General features: G+C 36.3%; 1 protein-coding gene across 1 annotated transcript in view; it reads right to left on the bottom strand.

Annotated features, from left to right (window-relative positions):
- Positions 1-1,407: 1,407 nt before the first annotated feature.
- Tbc1d12 (TBC1 domain family member 12) overlaps positions 1,408-18,448 on the bottom strand; it is an 80,463-nt gene continuing 63,422 nt past the window's right edge. Inside the window, exons 7-13 of the mRNA XM_004625673.2 lie at positions 15,861-15,941; positions 13,222-13,310; positions 11,701-11,772; positions 5,969-6,097; positions 5,465-5,574; positions 2,811-3,069; positions 1,408-1,788 (exon numbers count right to left, since the gene is read on the bottom strand). Coding sequence (XP_004625730.1) covers positions 1,720-1,788; positions 2,811-3,069; positions 5,465-5,574; positions 5,969-6,097; positions 11,701-11,772; positions 13,222-13,310; positions 15,861-15,941 — 809 coding nt within the window. The 3' untranslated portion in view covers positions 1,408-1,719. The remainder of the gene's footprint in view (positions 1,789-2,810; positions 3,070-5,464; positions 5,575-5,968; positions 6,098-11,700; positions 11,773-13,221; positions 13,311-15,860; positions 15,942-18,448) is intronic.

Below are 18,448 nucleotides of genomic sequence, written 5' to 3'. Positions count from 1 at the left end.
AGTGAAGACTCATTTCAAGTAATTACTTTGCTTGCAAGTTTTATTTACACAGTAATTGTTACTAGTGGTTTTTTAGTGAATTTGTTGTATTTACATCTTATGTACACATTTATATTTGAAAGGTAAAGAAACTGTACAATAATAAGAAATAAAAAAATACAGTAAATAAGAAAGATTAAATTTAGGCAGGTCGTCTAACCTCAGTGAGATTACTACCAGAGGCTGTGTCCCTCTCTCAGGGACACCAATACCAAGGAAGCTGTTACCAGAGAAGGTCATTTTAAAACCTATTGAACCCCTGGACATTCCCTTCATATGTTTTTACACTCACCTCCCACCAAGCAAGCCCCTGTGACAGGAGTTCACTTCTGAGGGTCCCACTGGTAGTCCCTGCGCCACAGTGACCCATAGGGTACAAATGCATAGGAGGCACCCTCTGGTCCCACACTCCTGAAGAGGCAGTCACTGCACTAACAAGGATCTTAGGCTTGTTAGTTTGAAGACTACACACAGATAAAACTAACAGAAATAGTGTGCTTAATTTTTTCAAACCATATTGTAACATATAAAATATAAATTATTAACCATATGGTATGTTATACAGTATATTAAAACTTAATATACTTAAAGCCAATTTATGAATGATTAATAGTGCATTTGCTGTACCATCAGAATTAGATTAAAAAAAGTTAATTTTACCTTTTTCTTTTACTCTTATTTCCATTGATTAGAAAAAATTATGCATAGTATTTTACAAGTCATGGACTTCATTATGTGTAAGATTTCGAATTTTAAAATGGAAATAACAAATTTTGTTTCTACACAGAAGGAACTTTAACTAAAACATATAAAGTCTTTTCAAGTAGTATGCTATTAAGAACTCTCAGAATTCATTACTTTTTACTCTTACCAGTGAAAAGCCTCATTTATACTTTTAGACTTACTCCCTAAGTCAAGTCTTCAGTCCATTAAAGTGCACAGAAATTTCGCTGTACTAATTAGTTTTCTTACTGTTAAATTACTAGGTGAACAGTTTGTTAGATTAGAAACTCCAGAGGCTAAAATTCTTTCAGTGAGAACAACTCCTTAAGGCAGATAATTTCCCTTCAAGAACAAACAGAACTGTGCTACAAAACCTAAATGAACAAGAAACAATTCTCAGCTAGTATTTCCCGCCCACAGATAATTCACACTGTTCCAGCTTGCAAATGAAGATCGGCTTGGTGCGTAGTATACACACAAGCTTGCTTATCCTTGGTCTGTAATACAGTCTTCAAACATTTGGAACTAGACATAACATCTGTATTATAGCATTTTGGAGGTTAAAGTAATATTGAACAATTCTACTCTAACCTTCAAAGTGCCTCTGTGGTAATTATTTTAAAAAAGAAAAGATGTAAAAATGTGAAGTATCTCTGAAGCTATTTAAAAAATGTATTGCATTAGACTGTTCAATTAAAATTATGGAGTCTGAAATATTTAAACTTTTTTCTTCTGAAAAAAATGGCTAGCCCTACAAAATACTTTTTTATTCATTAATACTGTGAAGTTGTTTATTTCATTATTTTGGCCATGGAATTAAAAGCCAGTAGTTTTCCACCTCATGATTCTTTTGAATTTCTCCAACACTGTCTTCCATGCTTTTTACATAGGAAACAAAAAAAAGTACTCCTCCACAAACCACTGTTTATATGTCAGTTAATCTGTTAATTTGGACAATTAGCTTTTCAGAGCAGGGCTGCTGTTCTTCTCTTCTTCTTTAATATCCTTCATTACAGATGCAAAGACCTGGAAATTATATAAAATAAAAGTTAATCCTTCAAAACTACCACTGAGGGGCTGGGAACATAGCTCAGCAGCACAGCACCTGCCAGGCAAGCATGAGGTCAAGAGTTCAATTCCTAATACAAAGAAAACCTACCACTGAGGCGGGGGAGGTGGGCTGATGGTGCAGTGCTTGCCTAGAATGCTTAAGGCTCTGGCTTCCATCCCTAGTACTATGAAAAAGATTGGGGAAAAGCAGAAAAGAAGAACCTACCACCCAAATTAATTGAACTAAAACCAACAAGCTTGGTACACTTCACTGTGCCCTGGAAGATTACTATTCTCAATGCCCTTGTTTTATAAATTTAAGTTATGGGAACTATGATTATATTCTAGTTTTAAATCAGCTGTCAATTTTTATAATCTGGTAGCAGCATGTTTCCTCAACCAGTATTCCTAAATTTCATTTCCATGAGCAGTCACTCATGGAACAAATAATAATGCCTTTCTTTTCGTCGTTTAGCTTAGATGGGCAGTGTGCTTGCTCCCTTAACTGCTTACCCAGCCATGCTGGGCATCATGGCATACACCTTTAATCCCAGCACTTGGCTGAGGCAGGAGGATTGCCACAAGTGCAAGGCTAGTCTGAACTACATAGTGAGATCCTGTCTCAGGAAAAAAAAAAGATTAACCATCTAAAAAGCCAGATTCATACATTAGTCTACAAAACACACTTAGTACATAGCAGTTTTTATTAAATTTGTTACCTCTTTGAAATATCAAAGTAATTATATAACAGTTCTGCAAAGAAAAGACTTCTGTGGGTCATAGTTTAGAACTACTAGTGGAGGTACACGAACATAAACCCTACATTTGGATAGGTGGAAGAAGACTAATCTATAAATTCTTGAAAGCCAAAAATTATTTTTCAAAGATAACATATTTATTAACTTAGGTACTAATAGTTGAGAAATATATAACTTCTTTTACAAAAGTCAAAAGATTATTTTAACACATCTATTAGAAACAAAAACATTTCACTGTACCTGAGTCCATTTCTTGGTGCTATTCTGCATCTGAATTGCTGCAATACAGCTGAAGAGCTTTTCTGCCGTGATATCTTCTGGTAACTTAGTTAGAAATTGCGCTATATGAATAAAGTCCATCTGTAGGAGAATATCTTCATATAATCGAAGGATTCCTAATCCTGTCCTAAATAAAAATTCCTCCCCATCTCTGCAAAATACATCCCAAACTCGACAGGCCAAATCCAGTGGTAGCGATTTGCTATATAGTGTGAAGATCCTAAAATTAGGTGGAAAATAGTCATTGAAGGTTTTCACTCATTGATTCATTAAGCATCTCTATAGAAAAAAAACAATGTTTTATTAGAAATAAAAAAGCAAATAAAATATGGTTCTTCCCTTAAACTTTAGGGACTAAGTAATACAATTGAGGACAAGTCTCATACACTTGGGAGCGGTACAGTGCCCTCCCGGTTAAAGGTCTGGGCTCTGAAGCCAGAATAAGAGTGCTTGAATTTTGAGTTTGACGATTACATGAACTTGAGCAAGATAAATCGCCTCACTGTGCTCCAGTACCCTCATCTGCACACTAAAGATAGCAACTGTGCCTACCTTAAGGTTATTTTGAAAATTGAAAGGGTTAATAAAATGCTTAGAACAGTGTCTGAAACACAAATGATCGAGACTAGGGTTGTAGCTCAGTGGTAGGGTGCATGCTTACATATGCAAGGCTCTGGGTTTAATCACAGCACCAAAAAGGTAAAGAAATGCTTATTGTCTGAGGAACCCAAGTATTATCAGTTAGTAACATAACACAAACCCATAAAATCTAACTTTCCTTTTTCCCTTCTATAAATATCCATCATTTTACTTTGTTGTCCAACAGAACCATTGAAAAGGTTCTGCTATTCCTTTCTGACAGTCTGACTGTGCAGTCCCTTAGACCAAGAAGTTTCAGGCAGCATTCTGTTTGGGGAAGGGGGAAGAACACGAACTAGAATATCTGTCTTGAAGTTGCCTTGTCAAAGAAGAATGTAACTTTTTTTTTTTTTTTTGCGGAACCGGGGATTGAACTCAGGCCCTTGCGCTTGCCAGGGAAGTGCTTATTCCACTGAGCCATCTCCCCAGCCCCGAATGTAACATTTTTTGAAGGGCATGTTAGTATTGCTGGTGCTTGAATCCAGGGCCTTCTCATGTATTTACATCCCCAGGCTTTTTTATTTTGACACAGGGTCTTACTAAGTCCCTCCATTGCCCAGGCTGGGCTTAAACTTGCATCCTCCTGCCCCAGCCTCTCAGCAAGTGTGTGCCACCAGACCTGGCTAGAATAAAACGTTTTACTCTGATGGCCTGTTTATTTGTTGGTAGTGCTGAGGAATCGGAGGAAGGGATCTAAAAGCTATTCCTATAAACAACAACAAAATCCCTTACCACTTTCATGTACTCATTTTCCCTTACAAAAATAATTTTGAGATTTGTATATAGTAAGTTCTAACAAAGATAGTGAAAAAAATCATCTCTGTGCCTTAAATTATAAACACATTTAATTGCATAACAAAAGGTATGCTTTTGGAAGTACAGAGACTACTAACTTCATTATTAAAAATGAGAACTAAATGCCTAGGCGGATGGACCGAGGTTCTATCCCTGGCACCATATGCACCCTGGTCCCAGCCTGGACCCCAGAGGCCACCGATTCTGGGCATGGTGGCACACGCCTGTAATCCCTGCACTGGGGAAGCTGAAAACAGGAGGATCACTACGAGTCTGAGCTGTGTAGTGAGACCCTGCACCAAATACGTTTAAAAAAGAACTGCCGAGGCAGTTGCTAATACACAGTACTCACCCCTGGATCAGCTGCGATCCCAGTATGTCCCATGCTCCTTGAGACTGACAATTGAGGGTTTCTTTATTTAGATCCCTTCCTGACATGTGGTGTTGTTGTTTATAGGAAGAGCTTTGCGATCCCTTCCCTTCTTTGGGTTTCGTGATTTTCTGGAGTCCTCAGAGGACCACTTATGTCCCTAGTGGATACTGAGGCCCATACATTGAAAACTAACAACAACATCAACAACAACAACAACAAAAAACCCTGAATAAATGAAGGGCCACATTAGGAAGACATCACATTTGATTAACCTGTTGTAGGGTTAGCTGCTCCATCTCTCTGGCAAAATTTGCTCACCATTCTAAAATCAATTGGCTACAACTCACCGGGTAGAACCTTCATCTTAGAACAGAAAGTTTTGAGTTGAAAAGGTGAAAAAAGATATTAGCACCTATATAAGGTGTCATTTCTCTGTCAGAAAACTAGATAAACCTTGGCAAACAGGTCTTAGTAGGATATACTACCATAATTCCTTATATGTAAAAACAAAGAACAGTTTTTCTGCAAGCTTAATATGTGCTAGGCACTGAATGAGACAATCTGTGTAAAACCCACTAAAATTCAAGATACAAATATTATTCTCTTCTATAGATAAAACAGAGAAATTGTAATTGCAACCCAGAGTCCATGCTCTTAATCAAGTATGTCCCCACAAAAATAGTGTTTCTTTTTCTAAGATTCTTTCACACATATTAGGCCATGTGTGAGATTTACTATAGTTCCTAAAACCACAAAAAGTTATAGTTTATTTCCTTATCATTATCACTTTATTTATGTTACAACTTACCAATCTATCAGATATATATCTGGTGTAAGACTGTAAGACTTGAAATGAAGAAATAGTTTGGAGAGATTTTCTTCAAAGAATACTTCAAATGTTGCAAAATATTTCAACATCTACAGATAGACAAATCAGTAAGATTATGAAAGGTATACTGTAGAAAGAGAAATCTTTATTAGTAACAATTTTCTGTATTAGCACTGTGCATCTTCTCATATTCTTAAAACTACTAGTTCAATGAAATGTTTACATTTAGATTATGTTAGTCTTCTACTTGTCAGTTTGTTTTATTTTTACTTTCTGTTGTTTTTTGAGACAAGATTTTGCTTTGTGGTTCAGACTGGCCTTAAAGTCACTATAGAGCCTAACCTAGCCTCAAATTCATGGTGCTGCCTCGCCTCCTAAGTGCTGGGAATACAGGCGCACAACACCACGTCCAGCTTTGTTCTCTTAAGGGGTCATTCAGAATACAGAAGCATACAAAACATAATCCACTCCAAATACTCATACCATGCTGTGATCCACACGAAAAAAGGCCAGCTGGCACGGCTTATTGAGGAGATTGGCAAAGGCAATGAAGGCGTCTGCTTCCTCCAAGTTGAGAAGGAGCACTGCTGCGATGAAGGACATCCCCTGGACCTTCAGAGTGAAAGAAACGCAAGTGGACTTCATTCTACGTAATTTGCTGTACTCCTGAAAAGTGGTCACATCACAAAAGTGTACCAAGATGTCTTTTTTCTTCCCAGAAGAGGTAAATACAGAGACTACGATATTATAAACTCTACCAAACTTCGTATTTCTTGTTCATGTGGTACGACTTAATTAGTATTAAAAAAAACTTAGAAATAAGTATCAGCTTCTACTTGCTACAAAAGCCTAACTCAATATATCACCACCTAGTTACTGTGAATTTCCTATTGATCTTTTTTAAAATAAATATATAGTCACAAAATCTAGTGAAAAATCAAATGATTATTTTCTTTTTACAAGACAATTCTAGGAGAGATGAGGTTGTGGGGTTGAGATAGCCTCAATTCCTGGGAAAGGAAGAGAGAGAAATGGAAAAAACCATTTCAGGATGAAAAAGAATAACTGGCAGTAACAAAGAAATGAGAACAACAGGACCAGTCTAGTTAAAGCACAAAGATTTATGGGAACAATGGAAGACATTAAGGAAAAGTAGGTTACACTTACGTGATGGAAGACCTTCAGTAGAAGGCTAAGGCACGTAGATACTTGTCTGTGAGTTATGAGGAACACACACATCTCAATTGTATTATGTATTTATTCATTATGTGGCCTGCTCAGCCCACCTGGGGCGGGGCTGGCGCCCATGTGGTGCTGGGATCAAACCATGGTCCCTGCACACGTGCCCAAGTAGGTGCTTCAGACTGCTGAGCCATCTCGCTGGCCCTATACATCTCAATTTCAAAATAAGGAAAACGCCATCAAGTACTTCTAGACATTTGTATGATAGGCTTATACAAAGAGACCATGAAAAATAGCAATGTATTTTGGAAAAAGTCTACAGTCATGATTTGTTTGTACTTTTTACTTTTTAATATGGATTTCCACTATATTATGTTGGGACTTCCCTTGCTAGAATGACAGTGACGTTTGCTGTGAAGCCCAACAGGTACTCGCTGTCCTCACAGCATTCTCCTAGCTTCTGTGACTCATTTTTGTTTGTTGTTGTTGTTGTTGTTGTTCTCTTACTTCTCTGGCTTTTCATCCCCAGCTTGCCATTCTGGCCCCGCCCCAGGCGTGTGCTGAGACTGGGCATGGTGGTTCACATGCCTGTAACCCCAGCACCTGGGAGACTGGAAACATCCAGGTGATCACTGTGAGTCTAAGCTGCGTAGTGAGACCCTGTAGACCTTGTACTAATACAAATAAGTAAGTAAATAAAGTACTCTTGGCAAACACTGTATGATCACCTATTTGATGCTCTAGAGTATAAATTCCGTGAATACAGAGACTCTAGTAGGCAGAATAACTGCCTCTTAGAGATATTCACATTCTAATCCCCAGAACTTGTGGAAATGTTGTAATACATGGTAAAGGGATTTGGCAGCCGTGGTTAACTATAACCATGCAATGGGAAGATTATCCTGGGTTATCTAGGTGCGCCCAACATAAGCATCACAAATGATCTTTTTTTTTAAAAAAAAAATATTTATTTATTTATTTTGTGTGTGTGTGGCCAGCTCAGCCCACCAGGGGGCGGGGCTGGCTGGCATGTGGTGCTGGGGGTTTGAACCGCGGTCCCTGTGTTTTGCTTAAGCTTAGCTTGTTCTAAGTAGGTGCTTTAGACCACTGAGCCATCTCACCAGCCCCTCACAAATGATCTTGTAGTGAAAAAGGAAGGCAAAGAAGTCGAGAAACCTGAAATTCTGAACTGCTGGTTTTGAAAGCAGAGCTATGGGGCCAGAACCAAATAATGTAGAGACCCTCTAAAAGATGTAAAAGAAAAGACTACAGTTTCTGTTGGGGGCCTGAGAAGGCAAACAGGTTCACCAGTATCTAGACATCAACTTAGATTAACCTATCACACTTCTGACTTGCGGGACTGTGGAGCAAACTGGCACTGTTGGAAGCCACTAAGTTGTAATTTGCTATGGCAACAATGGGAGAAAGTAGTAGGGATCAGACGGCATCTGTTTGTAACTGTATTCTTAGTACTGCAATATTTGCTGAATGAATATAAGGGGAGAAGTGTTAATCATCAGTAATAGAATAGTAGGAAGTAAATAGAAGGATTAAAGCTCTTAGTAGCAATGTATGTGGCTCTGTTAAATACAGCTATTTCTGAGATAAGATTCATTTATGTGTGTGTATAAATATGTACACATACATATACATATAAAGTACTACTGGCTTTCAGAGAATTCTTCTACATATGTTTATAAGTATTAAATACCAATCAGACCACTAATGGACACATAGTACAACTCTTATAAAAGAAAATATTAAAGTAAGATCCAATCACTGAAATTAGTTTTTCAAATTATGTTCATATTTTAATTCACAACAACAACAAAAAATATTCCAAAACTGGAAACTCATAGTACTTGTGCAAACTCGATGATTTTATTTATTTATTTGATTTTTAATTTTTTTGCAGAACCAGGGATTGAACTCAGGCCCTTGCTCTTGCCAGGGAAGCACTTATTCTACTGAGCCATCTCCCCGGCCCCTGGATGATTTTAAATGTGATGTTACTTTGATGACTTTTTAAAGTCACATTTTGGGGCCAGGGAGATGGCTCAATAGAATAAGCGCTTCCCTGGCAAGTGCAAGGGCCTGAGTTCAATCCCCAGTTCTTTAAAAAAAAAAAAAAAAAAAAAAAAGTCACTTTTTATTCTGATTAGAATTGTTACCAAGATGCTGAGCTTTTGGAGCTGGGTGTGTGGTGCACACCTACTGTCCCAGCACTCAGGAGGTTGAGACAGGAGGATCACTATGAGTTTGAGACCAGCCTGAGCTACAAAAGTGAACACAAGACCAGCATGAACTGCTTAGCAAGAACCCAGCCTTAAAAAAAAAAAAAAGTTGACTTTTTGTTGTTTGAAACTAGTTTGTCATAACATTGTGTATAATTACAGTATTTGTTTTGTAGGGCTATTGTGAATGTATAGACTTACATTTACTGTTAAGAGAACAATTATTTATAAAATAATATTAAATCTGCTATTAGCTGCCTATTTCAGACAATACTTGCAGAGACCCATGTTACATTTACCACACTGAAGGTTTTTGTTATGTTTTAGAATGATCCTCATTGTTGAAAGTAAATGGGCTTTTAGGGTGGGAATGTTAGTGTTCCAGTAAGCATGTGGTTATGTTAAGGTGGTGGTTGTGGGAAGAATCTTGATTCCATTGGGAATCTTAGGTTTTCATAAATTTATTGGGAAAATATTTTTTCCTGTACTGCTGAAATTTTTTTTGGTAAACCGTATTTTTCTTAAAAAAAAGGCATGAAGGAGAAACTGAAGTGTATATACATGTCCTCAAATGATCAGCATTGTACTTGTAATATCTTGCATTGAACAGTGTGGAAGCTGTTTATTTTTCAATCTGAAGTAAAATACTTACAAGAGCTTTAAAAAAAGCTCTTGTGTGTGGGGAGCTATACTTAACTAAATTTATAATACTATTAATTTGATATACTATTATTTTATGTACTTAAAAATGCACCCAATTTAAAAAAGGCAATGTTTCATCCCTTATAATTTTTATTTTATGCATATTCATAAAGCTATTTAAACATTCATATTTATAATATCACTTTTATATCACTTGTGCATTGATGAAAAGAAAATAAAATTATTTACACTGCTTTAATCTTTTTGTTTTAGGAATTTAGATCTACAGGGTCTCACCATGTAGATCGGATCCACAGTGATTCTTCCGTTTTCAGCCACCACGCCCAGGCTCAGCTGCGCCCTCAGCACCGCTGGGGCGGGGCCAGCACCAGCGAGGTACGCTGGAGACCAAAGCCTGGCCGCTGCGCTCTGCCAAAGCAGGCGCTTTAGTCTGCTGAGCTATCTGGCTGGCCCTGTTCTAGTCTTTTATTTACCTGCTTATGGTATGATGTCATGAAAAAGACATTTCATGTGTGATAGTATTCCTGCCAAAAATGTTTAACTTGAATCTCATCATGCAAAATCATGATAGTTTAAATTCCACTGCATGTTTCTAAAGAAGTATAAGATGTCCAGTGCAAAAACAGAATTATTTATAATTAAATTTACAATAAAAAATACTTAAATGTCCGCTTAAACATGTGTAGGGGATACACAGAATGCCCGTGCAAGGCAGTCTAAAGACTGCTCCAACCACACATTCTCCATCAGACTATCTCATCACTTTTTAAAATACAATTTTTCCACCTCTAATTTAGCTTTTCCTCTTGTTACTATGTCATATTTTTGTCATACCAATTATAAGCTATTAATGTAGTATAATTTAATTCTTTATTCTCTTCTAAACTGTAAGCATTTAAGAGGACTAATCTTTTGTTCTCTAAAGTATCTCAAGTGCTTAGAACAATGCCTAACATGTAGTATTAATAGCCATATAAACCTCTGAGTGTATGAATGAACAAACGAAGAAATATACAACAACCAAGTACATTGTACCAGACTTATAGTGAGGCCTTTAAAATTCTATTACAGGTGAGAAAATGAATGTTTTGTAATTTCTGGTTAAACATGGCAACTGAATACACATGTTTCCTTCTAAAACCCAAGCAAGCCCAGTAGATAGTTCAGTGGCTTAAGTGCCTGCCTAGCAAGCGCAAGGTCCTGAGTTTGGTCCCCAGTACTGAAGGGGAAAAACAAAACAAAACAAAACAAAAAAAAAAAAAAACTTAAAACCCAAGCAAAATGATAGTAAAGAAAAAGCTAAGGGCTGGTTTGGTGGCGCGTGCCCGTGATAGCAGCACTTATGAGCCCAAAGCGGAGAAGCACAATTGGAAATTCAGCCTGGGCTACAGCACAGGTTCAAGGCTGTCTTGCATTACACAGTAAGACCTTGTCTCAAAAAAGAGAGATAGAGTGAGCAAGAGAAGGAGAAAAAGGAAGAGGAGGAAGGAAAAGGAGAGAGGAGTATCAAAGAATTATTAACTTATTAAGAGGACAAAGAATAAAAAATTTAAATAACATAAGATGTCGGTAGCATTTTAGGAATTTTAATTAAGTGAAGAATGTTGAAACTAAGGATCAGAGGAGAAAGCTAATAATCAACAAGTCAATTCAGCCACAAAAATCTGGAAGGGTGAGGAATTGAAGGTGCCAGATATCTCTGAAATTAGGAATAAGGCTAAAAATAGAACTGGCTCAGTCAATTCTAATAGTAAATCTTTCCCCTATCCTATGGGAAAGGTACCTAGATTTCAGTTAACCTGGCAGTAAATAAGAACTTTCTTCTACAAAGGCAAAGACAGGGAAAAGGTTTAGAGAGAATGGAACAAGGCACCACATAGACAACGGAAGTATTAAGTAGAAATTTACAAAATAGTGAAAAATCCCTAGCTGCACTCCCACAAAACTATCACCTTGTGATAGAAGTATCTGGCAAAAGGATGAAAAATTGCCTCTCTAGGTAATTTGATAAGCCCAAGAGAGACAGAGATAACAGATACTTAATCTTTATCTGTAACATCTAATATAACATAAGGTATTTCCATAAAAGTATCAATTAAAAAGTTTATATTCAAAAAAACAGAAGCAAATACTTACATAACCAACATCAGGTCTGTAACATGTATATGCCCCTAAGATACTATGTAAAACATCATGATATGGGCCACCCTTAGGAGAGAAAAATGAAATTTGAAACTATACGAATAATTGTCTAAGTTTTCATATAACATGTTTAAAAAACTGTAGCATTTCTTAAATGACTAGTTTTAGTGTATTGTCAAAGATACTCTAAAAGCATTCTGAAAAGGTGTTTTCAAAATTACTAATAAAGATATTTTAATCCTGAATAACAAGGTCAAATATACTCACTTGATGATGTAAGCTACATAATTTGCAAACACACTTAAAGATTTCTAGACTTGGTACAAGAATATGATGAATAAAGACTGGTTTTTCTTTCTTTGTTGAGGGCAAGGTGGCACTGGAGAGTAAACCCAGGGTTTTGGTATGCTGCACATGCTCAACACAGAGCTATACACCTAGCCCTTTCATTGTACGTAATACAAATTCAGCAAAAGAAAACCATCAAGTACACTATGTTAAGTTTTATTAATACTTTTAACCTTACATTGTTTAGCTCATTTTATTTATCAATCTTACAACTTATTAATAACTATTTCTTCCTATTTTAATAACTGTTGAATATAGTTAACCATTTTTCCCATAAAATAGAACTATTTCTTCCTGTTTGTTATAATTCTGAAAAACACTAAGTTTAGGGACAAAGTTCTTAATATTTTAACAATTTACTAGGCAAAAATTTACAAGTCCCATACAGAATGAAAAGTAAAACAAACTCTGTACAATAAAAATGTATGGTGGCACCTGTCTGTAATCCCAGCTGCTCAAGAGACTGAGGCGGGGGGCCGGGGAGATAGCTCAGTAGAATAATTACTTGCTTGACAAGTACAAGGTCCTGAGTTCAATCCCCAGTACCGCAAAAAAAAGAGAGAGAGACCAAGGCAGAAAGATCCCAAGTTTGAGGCCAGCTTGGGAAACTCAGCAAGACCCTCTTAGTATTTTAGAAAATGAAACCTCTTGATATGTACCACCCAGCACTCCCTGGGGTCATTCACCAGTACTTGAGGTAGGAGTGGGTAATATCAAGTGCATAAACATAAACAGTGTTATGTGCAATAATAACTAATTGGTTTTGTCACTGGGATAAAATGATAGAATTTTCTTTCAAATTTTCCTATTTAGCATTTATTACATATAAAGGTCCCAATTTTTGTAGTGCTGTCTTTTGTTTTAAGTATTGCAGACTGAATCCAGGGCCTCATACATGCTAGGTATTTATTTTACCATTATATTCCATATCCCTGCGCATTTTTAAAACTTTATTTTGTAACAGGGTCTCTCTAAGTACCCCAGGCTGGCCTCAAACTTGCAATCTTCTTACCTCAGCCTCCCAAGTACCTGGGAGTACAGAGGTGAGCTCCCATGCTTAGCTATCTAATTTTGGCTTTTTCAGAACAGCTGTTCATTTAGAGAATTTGTCCCCTTGTATACTGAAATATTTTTAAAAGTAGTTACCAGCTGGTTAGAAACCCTCACCTTCTGAAAGATGAAGAGAGATGGAAATGTACGGGATATGTCCAACTTAATTAATTCCAGACTGGCCTCTCGGTCAGCAACAGATACACCTGCATTTACCAAGTAAATAAAATTTAAATGATCACTTGGCTGTAACAAGTTCAGTTTTGTAAAAACAGAATGATCACATAGCATATGTGTTATTTAAGGAAAATTAAAAGCTGAATAATCAAGATATTTTAAGAAATGCCATATAGTTTTTGTTAGAACTTATATGAAAATATATATTTATCAGAAAGGTTTGTAGTGAAAGAATTCTGCTTCCAATTTTTATAGATGTAGTAGCACAGACTATCCTTACCATGATAACTAGAAAAATAATTATAAATATACCATTTTATTAAAAAAAAATCACCACAGCTGATACAGCAAGTTCTGTAAGATTTAAATTCTGGAAAAAGAAAGGCCAATGGCCACTTTTCTTTCTAGTGGTCTGCCATGTCTGGAATGGGCTCAGAATTAAGGCACTCTGCCTGAGCAAAGAGAAACCAAAAGAGCTCTTCATGGCCACACAAGACAGATAGGATAGTAGGGCTCCAGAAGACCCTTGATTTTCTCCTACGGAACTTTCACTGAATACAGAAGGTCAGGTTGGAAATGCAAAATGAAATCGCCCAAAGTCACATAGTGCTTTGGCGAGCATCTCATTGGAGGGAAAAGCCTGTAATCAAAATAGGACAGTTCTCACCAAGAAATTTGAAAACGGGGATGAATGAAATCCACTTCAATTACTGATTGAACTGAGGTGATAAACCCTTAATCCAGCTGCCTAGAAAGAAACAGCATGCTTTTTCCAGCTTCAGTTTATATATATATATTGTATCTAGCATATAATTTAAAATTTTAAGATATGAAAAGAAGCAGAAACTGTGACATACTCAAGGAGGGAACTACCCAACAGAAGGAGACCTGCAGATAGCCCAGCTTGGGAATTAACAAGCAAGAATGTTGTCTCTTATATAAACAGGTTAAAGGAAGGAGGGAAAAGAGAGAAAATGGATGGATGAAAAGATGAAGAATTTCAACAGAGTAATAGAATGTATAAAGAGAACCAAGTGGACATTATAGAATTACAAAGCATAATAAACTAAAAACTCATTGGACAGATTTAATAGTATATTGAATAGAGCAGAAGAAAAGATTAGTGAACATGATTAAAGATTAATAAAAATCATTCAAACTGAAGCAAAGAAAAGTCTAATAATCTTATGGGACATTGTTAAATGGTTTATCATACACATAATCAGAATATCAGAAAGAGAGAAATGGGGCTAAAGCAGTATTTGAAAAGCTAATGGCCAAAAATTAAATGACAGCTACAAATTATAAATACCCAGGAAAAAGAACAGTAACTTAAGTAAAATGCTGATTAGAATATTCAATTAATATTCCTGATTACAATAATTATTCAATACTTTCAGATGAATTTCTACTGATGGACAGCCTTCACTGTTTACTCATGACAAAATATCTCAAAAGTTAATGCTTATTGTTTTAATCCTTAGAATTTTGATGTCTCATAACACTTTTTGAAATAATGAAATAGCTGAGGTCCTGCCAGTACAAAGCTCCTGACATCTTTACCTTCTTGTACTTTTAGTTCCCCACAAATAGCTGACATAGCTAACAGGCCTCAGAATGGTGTTGGCAGGAAATCAAATCTTCTCTCTACCCTTCTTTAGTTTTTCCCTCCTAATGTTCAATTTTCTAAAACAAAGTTTTCAAAAATTTAATCAAAGAAAACCACTACAAAACTACCACCTCTGAAGCTGTGCTCGTATTTAGAGATCTGGTTTTCCCTGTTGGGGGTGGTGTTGGTGGTACTGGGTGTTGATCCCAAGACCTATATCCCTTTTTTAGTTTTTGAGACAGGCTCTTCTTGCTCAGCTGCCCACGCTGGGCTCAAACTTGGGTCCTGCCTCAGCCTCCCAACTGCTGACATCACACCAGCACTCTGGTGTAAGGCACGCACTATCACATCTGGCTCAGTTTTAGGGTTTTATTCGTAGGCAAGAAAAGAGAGTTTGTTTTATTTCTATACGAAGTAAAACAAATATAGAAAAGCAACCAACAAAACAAATTGCTGCCCCATTAATCAAGGACAATATATCATTTCTATAAATTTACCTAAATTTAATAAATTATGGAGAAACAAATGCTTCTGCTTTCTTCAAAATATTTAGGAAAAACCAAATAGACAAGAATGGGGGAAAGATGGGGCTATGAATGAGTTAAATGAACAAATAAGGCACAGTAAGATTTATAAATCACTTACAAGAGGTCACACATGAGGTGTGAAGAACATCTGTCTTAAGTAAAGGTTGGCTTAAAAGTACTTCATCCCATTAGCCTACTGTGATTTCAGTCCTTGCCTTCAGGGTACAATAAATCTGGTTTATATTCAGCTTCTCTTGTTTTGTTACTAACTAAGGTTTCTTCTTCTATAATTCAGGATAATACCTACTAAAAAGGTTAAGGTTAAATGAGATGATATTTATAAAAGTTACCACAGTTCCTGATACATGGTATAAAATCAAACTACTGTCTTCAGTACCTGGATTTTCATCCTGTAATTATTATTTTAAAAAGAAAAATCACACCTTCTGTATCATTCTCTGAGCTTGTTTCACTGAAGCTTTTCCATCGTTCTTTTGCTCTTGAAAGGAAGATCTCATAAAGTTCTAAAGAAAAAAACTTCATAAGAATATATTCATATATTTAAATTTTTACTCTTTACATACCTAGCAGCAAATTGAAGTATTCCATTCTACTAAAAGAATCCATTACATAACCACAAAGACAACAAATAAAAACAATAGAGATTGACTACCTACACATCTAGGTATTCACAATATAGAATGTATGCATGAAGCAGAAACTGATGTTCTTGCTAATGGAGTGTCACTGTGGAACAGCAGAAATAGAACTTTTGAAGTCAGTCAGATCATGAATCATATTCCAGCTCTTCCATTACTTCCTGTGGGACTTACTTTACTTATTTACTTATTCATTCATTCATGGTTTTTTCTTTCTGTATTTGTAGGGAAGGGTCTACAGGGTGTTCAGCATCTCACTACTAGATCAGACTCCTAGTGATTCCCTGTTTACGACCTCCCAAGTGCTGGGATCAGAGGCATGTGCCACCACGCCCAGTCTCAGTTGCTATCTCAGCACAACATGGGAACCCCTGAGCTTGCATTCATGGGTTTTTTTGAGACAGGTTCTCACTATGTAGTCCGAGCTGACCTTGAATACACTGTGTACACCAGGCTAGGCTTGAACTTAGTGATCTCTCACCTCAGTCTCCCAAGTGCTGAGATCATGGCTACGGTGGGAATTTAAAACCTTAGCCACTCTGCACTTGGCTTTCGTCATCTGTAAAATGAAGAAAACTAGTACCTACTCATGAGTTTACTCATGATTAAACAATAATATTTTATGTAATCTTTCCACATCTTATAGGTCCTCAATAAATCTTGCTTTTCTTAAATTGGTTTTTTCTGTTATGATATTAACTGTCTGCAGCTACCTATATTTCACAATTTGTTCTGAATACAAAAATCTGTCTCTATTTTTTTTTTTTTTTTGGCGGAACTGGGGATTGAAATCAGGCCCTTGCACTTGCCAGGGAAGCACTTATTCCACTGAGCCATCTCCCCAGCCCTCTGTCTCTATTTTTTATGTTATAATCCCTGTCACCTGAATATCACTTATGATTCTATATCACAGTCTCATAAAATTTCACGAAGACTTTTCTCAAATTTTGAATTTAAATTATCTTGACTTTCTAGCTAACTATTACAGATATCTGTAACTATTACAGATACATAAAAATGGTAAATTTCAGGGGCCGGGGAGATGGTCCAGTAGAATAAGCGCTTGCCTGGCAAGCACAAGGGCCTGAGTTCAATCCCTGGTTCCACCCCCCAAAAAAAAGAAAGAAAGAAAGAAAGAAAAGGCAAATTTCAGAGATAGAAGACCAAAAACTATTTCTTATCCAACACCAACACTTGTATATTGTTCAAAACATCAACATTTTTTGCCTAAGTGAATTTTTAAAAAATTATTTTTAAAGGTCAAACATAGACATGGTCTCTAAAAAATGCACACTGTACAAAAAAGTTGGTAATGAAAAATAATTTTCTTCTCACATGCAACTATGCTTACCACAGTTCTTATGAACTCTTACAATGACAAAAAAACATGCATAGGTATATGCCTACATATCTTCAAAAAATCACAGAATGGCAACATATTACATGTACTGGTATGTATCTTATTTTGTTATATTAGAAGTTATTCTACATTAGTAGATGCAAAGTTGTTCTTGTTTCTATTTAAATAACTGCACAATATTTCAATGTATGACTGTGCCATAAAGTGTTCTCATAGTGCCAATAATCAGATTATAAAGTAACGGATAGATCAGTGACGGTGAACCTTTGAGAGCTTTCAATGATACCAGCAGCCTACTGTTCCATGTGCGTCACAGGTTCACTACTACTAGACATGACACATTACAAACATACTAGTTTCTTCTCCTTTCTATTTGTTTTCCACTACTAATGGTTTGAAAAGAAATGTAAAAACTTAAAATTTTTTAATTTTGTCCACTACCATTAAGTGATTTCACAGACATAAATATAATTATAAAATGTATGTAGACAATGATTTTGGATCATTGGTCATTAAATTGTACTAAGTTTGTTTTGTTTCTTTGTTTGTTTGGGGCAGGGGTTTGTCCTAGGGATTAAACTCAGGGCTTTATACCATGTCAGTCCACATGGGGTTTTTTTTTTGTTGTTGTTGTTGTTGTTGGTTTTTGCTTCAAACTAACTCTAAGTCAGAATAGTTTCATTATTCTACCCAAATTTTATTTTTATTTTTTATTTTTAATGTTTGCTTTATTTCTTTTTTTTTTTTTATGGTCAGCTCAGCCCACCCTGTGAGCGGGGCTGGCATGGCATGTGGTGCTGGCGATCAAACCGAGGTCCCTGCATGCTTGCCTAAGCAGGCGCTTTAGACCACTGAGCTATCTCGCCAACCCCTCTACCCAAATTTTAAAATGGCCTTGAAAGAGATGGGGATATGACTCTGTGGTAAAGTGCTTGTCCCTCACTGGGGAAAAAAAAAAAAAGATAAAAAAACTGTCTTGAAAGAAGATTAAGCAAAAAAAAAAAAAAAAAAA

The sequence above is a fragment of the Octodon degus genome, unplaced genomic scaffold (assembly GCF_000260255.1).
Source record: "Octodon degus isolate 3935 unplaced genomic scaffold, OctDeg1.0 scaffold00010, whole genome shotgun sequence".
Taxonomy (NCBI): Eukaryota; Metazoa; Chordata; class Mammalia; order Rodentia; family Octodontidae; genus Octodon; species Octodon degus.
The sequence above is the reverse complement of the archived record's forward strand: the minus strand, read 5'-3'. Positions and strand labels throughout refer to the sequence as shown.